The 4,586-nt window shown below is 34.8% G+C and overlaps 1 protein-coding gene across 1 annotated transcript; it reads left to right on the top strand.

Annotated features, from left to right (window-relative positions):
• The first annotated feature begins 2,234 nt into the window (after nucleotides 1-2,234).
• LOC111395212 (sulfite exporter TauE/SafE family protein 6-like) lies at nucleotides 2,235-3,857 on the top strand. Its single transcript, XM_023021210.1, has 4 exons — nucleotides 2,235-2,376; nucleotides 2,524-2,743; nucleotides 2,842-2,984; nucleotides 3,679-3,857. Exons 1-4 carry the CDS (start codon nucleotides 2,235-2,237, stop codon nucleotides 3,855-3,857), a joined length of 684 nt encoding a protein of 227 aa, XP_022876978.1.
• Nucleotides 3,858-4,586: the final 729 nt, after the last annotated feature.

The raw sequence follows: 4,586 nt of genomic DNA on the forward strand, positions 1-4,586 counted from the left end.
TGAGTGTACTAAAGTAAACACCTCTTTCTTCTATTTTATTTATGATTTCCATCTTCACCCTTTCCTTGGTGTATTTTTTGAGCGTTGGTGATTGGAGTAGCCTTGTGGTGCCTAGGTCAATTTTAAATAGAGCCCTAACCTGTGTGGTTGATGCACTAACAGTGAGTATTAGAGATGGTAATTTACCCTGCCCCGGCTCGAATGAGGCAAAAAAACCTGCCCCAACGGGTTGATGGGGGCGGGATGGAGCATAATTCCCCGCCCCGTCACTAGTCACGGGGAGCGCGTTACCCCGAACTCGCCCTGTGAATATTAAATTTTTTTTTTGGATATTGTTTTTTCGAGTGTTTCTTTGAATATTGATGTTAATTTGAGCATTATTTTTTTTTGAATTTTTAAATTTTGAATTTGTATTTTATAATTTAATAGTATAACTCGAAATTTTGAAAATGTGTTAAAAAAATTAAATGGGTCAGTAAACGAGGAAAAAAACAGCCCCGACCCCGCCCCGTTGCCATCACTAGTGTGTAGTCTTTTGATAAGGTAGAGTATAGATGTCTAAGGGTACATTATTTTTTTATCGAGGATATGGAGTGTAACATTTGGATCATGAGCAGAGAGGTGATTAAATTTTGGGAATCATTTATCTGTGAAAAAACTTTGTACAAGTGAAGTGTGAGAAAGACACTTCTATCACTTCTGTTAAATGAAGACCCATTATCCATGTAGGTTGGGAGAAGTGATGTGGTGATAGAGATTTACTACTTAGACATGGTTGAGTGATTAGTCTAGTGAGTATGGTGGGCGATGAGAGAAGATACGTGTTTTCGAAATGTGAGTAACACGGAACGAAATATGATAAGTGTGGTGAGATCTTTTTGCGGGGTCATTTATGCATTTATTGCATGTGTTTGATTAACTTGGTGTTAATCTGTTGTTCAATGTGAACATGATTCTTTGAAAAGATTTGTGTGAGTTATCCATATTATATTGTCATCGCATGTTTACTTGTTCTTCACTAATTATTGTGAATATTTGCTTCTATTTGGGTGTTCTTGACCTTAGCTCTAGTGAGTATATGAAGTAGGTATGGTATGTGTTTCATGTGGGCTGAACATACTCCAGTTCAATTCAGTTCTAAAGATAATCAAACCGGACCCGAAATTTTCGAGTATTTAGTAAGTGTAACCGTCAGGTCCAATTTTAATTACGGAACCGTTCAAGTTCGGTTCCATTCGGTTCGTAGGCTTCGTATTATAATTAAATTTTTAATATTTACAAAACCATATTAATTCAACTAATGTATGTTCAATTTTAACTCTTACAAAATAATGTAGTCCAATCTTATATGCCTTTTGCGTCTTTTTTTAGTGAATTCTTTATAGATTTGATTGTTAAAATCACAGAAAGTCGAATATAGCAAGCTCACAATAATTAAGAGAGGCATTGTCGAACTTCAATTCAATTTCTTTAAAACGGTAGAAATGACACTATGGTAAAGTAACAGATTTGGATAAAACTTATATCAATTTGATTAAATTGGCTTTGAACTAAAAATTAGAAATAAGAAAATCATATTTTTGGATTTTTGCTAAATTAACTAGTTAGCAAATTTATTTAGAAAAATAAAATAATTTGGCTTATTTAAAATAAATTAATTAAAAATTTTAGGGATATTCGATTCTTATTCGACTTTTCAGTTCTTGATTTAGAACTGAGAACTGAACCAAACTGTCGATTCTCGATTTAGATACCAATTCGGGTATTTAACTTAAGAAGAAGCGCTCAGTTCGAGTTCGGATCCTTATTTTCATGTTGAAAACACAAGGTAATGTCTGTGATCCCAATTTATTGGTTACCTTGATTATGCAAGTATCAACTTGCTTGCGGATTGATTGAGTATCAAGGTGGAGATTCGTGAGTTTGATATCCTATAAATTCGGGCAATCATTTAAAACAGTTGATGAATAATTTATCGACGCCATAGACTTGGCTCGACTTGAATACGACCGACACTTTTAGAAGGCTAAAGTTGGAGTTGGATTTGTTGTTGATGGATATGTGAGTCTTTGCCCGACTGTTATTAAGTTTGCCTTGGTCTTTTAAGTAGCCCATTTTCCTTATTGTTAGCCCAATTAAGTAACCTAATATCCAATCTATATATCCTCTATCACTATAGCAGTTCTTGGTGGTGTGTGTGTAATGCAAGAGAGAAAACGAGAGAATGAGAGAAAATGAGGGCAACCGACTTGGGGAAGAAATGGAGAAAGAGTTCTCTACCATTGTTGCTTATTCTTTTTACTACTCTTGCAAGTACCACCACCATCCATTCCTCTTTGAGGGGTTTGAGAGAACTTGGAGCAACAAAATGTGAAGGTAGAGTTTTAGGTCAAGTCGAGGTCACATAGTGTTCGTTTGGTAGTTTTCTAAGCTCAGAATCAAAATTTCTCAAAAGATTTCCGCAACACCGGCCACATATCGATGGTGAGTTCCTGATTGGTTATAGCATAACACTATTAACAGAGCCATGCATGTTAGTGGGAGTTAAGTTTTGGAGTGATCTGCATCCTCATGATTACAGAGTGGCTCATATGATATTTTTTATAGCATTTTCTACTTTCAAAACATCCAAAATCCTAGGTAGTGTATTTAGAATTTGTAATCACTGTGGATTAAGAAAAATGGGTGCCTCAAATTGGAAACTAGTGGGCGTTACGATTATGGAACTGCACGGGATCCTCAGGTGAGTGAAAAAACTAACTCCAAATTGTAGGTCCCATGAATGAAGCTGAGTATGTTAGTTATGATCTGGTTTCCCTTCTGTGTTACATCTTCTCTGAGGAAAACTATTAGCAATACATTAAAGCATCATAGCTCACATAACAGCTCAGCACACTCAATAGTAGTGAGAGTTAATGGAGCAATAAGGAAGCGCAGGATTCCAGGAAAAAAATGTTTGAAGACTCACAATCTGGCTGGAATTGGTGGGAGAAATTGAGGGATATTGGAGCTCTAATAGCAACAAATTCTAACCAAATGGATGATTCAGCATGAAGAACCATCGACTTTTGCAAAGCAGAGCATGAAGAACCATCGGCTTTTCCAAAGCAAATTTTATGGAATAATATGTTAACAAAGCAGATTTTTAAGGGATAATATGTTAACAAAATAGATTTTATGGGAACAAGTCTTATGGAATTATGGAAACAGATTTTACGAAATATATGCAGATTTCATGGATTCATAACATTTTGTGATTTACAGCTATATTATGTAATTTGCTGAAATACTCTTCTTTGCATTGCCTAAGTGTTCACGTTGCCATCATAGAAAATAAGAAACATTAGCTATAAAACAAATTCTGTCTTTTTTCAATTTCTCCTTAGAAACCGTTATGTTCAAGTATGGCCATCTTTCTTATTTTTATTTTCTTTAGTAACTTAAGTTGAAATCATACTCAAAGTTATATCACATAACTTGATAAAATTCACATACTCATACATTACCTCAACTTACCACCTGATTTTGATATGATAGATAATTTTCATTCTTTATTCAGAGTATATTTAAATTGAAATTATAGTCATATTATATTTTGGATTAAAATTGGTACTCGATTAACAAGCTTAAAGAAGATGGATGGAAAAAGTCGGTTGGTTTATTATTCTGCATGCGCAGTATACTTTACACTTCAAACTGTGCTGGGCATTATTCTTATAAAGGCTTGTGTAGTGGGATACTGGATCATCTCATCAGTTCAAATTCCTCTTGCCATAATTTTCACTATATGGATATTCTACAGTTGGAGACACATCCAGAATACTGCCACCACTTATCACGAAATTGGCAAAGCATGAATGTTCGTGTTGTGGCATCAATTTGTAATTCGTAGCAAGACTCGAAATGAATATGTTTCTTGATTATGGAAAATTAAGCTGAAACAAGAAATCGACTGGCAGATAAGTTCATCTTCCCAATAATGGCATTGCTAGCAGTGATTTTGGGCGAAATTTTTATGATTTGTGGTGGTATTCTTAATAAATACTATTCTTCTCGAATATAACCTTTCTGAAAATTATGACTCAAGCAAAACCTTAGTTCTCACAGATATTTACTCAGAATATCACTAACCAGAGGCTAAACCGCCAAGATTACAAGTCTCAAATTAGAGATTTGAGAGACAAAAGCAACCATATGAAAATCATCCAGCCAAAACTGAAGAGGTAGCAATAATAGAACCTTCCAGTATCTCAAGCCAACAGTCAAGATTATCTACGTCATCATCCAAACAAGGCCAGCATACTTAAAAAAATCGCATTTCTCAAACAAGTTTTTACACAAATTTTGGTAATACCAAAAAACGAACTAGGGTTCGAATCCAACAATTCAAACTCTAGAAAGAATCCATGCAAATGAAGCAGGATGAGCTAAAATGATTGTTCCTTCTCAGTTTCTTGACAATCTTTGACACAAGCGTGCAAGACAAGAACAAACCCTACCAGAAATACTCATTTTCAATCAAATTTTGAACATAACTCAAAGATGGAGGACTGACCAAGAAGCAAGATTTCAAGACGCCAACTTAA

This window comes from Olea europaea, chromosome 6 (genome assembly GCF_002742605.1).
Source record: "Olea europaea var. sylvestris chromosome 6, O_europaea_v1, whole genome shotgun sequence".
Classification (NCBI taxonomy): domain Eukaryota; kingdom Viridiplantae; phylum Streptophyta; class Magnoliopsida; order Lamiales; family Oleaceae; genus Olea; species Olea europaea.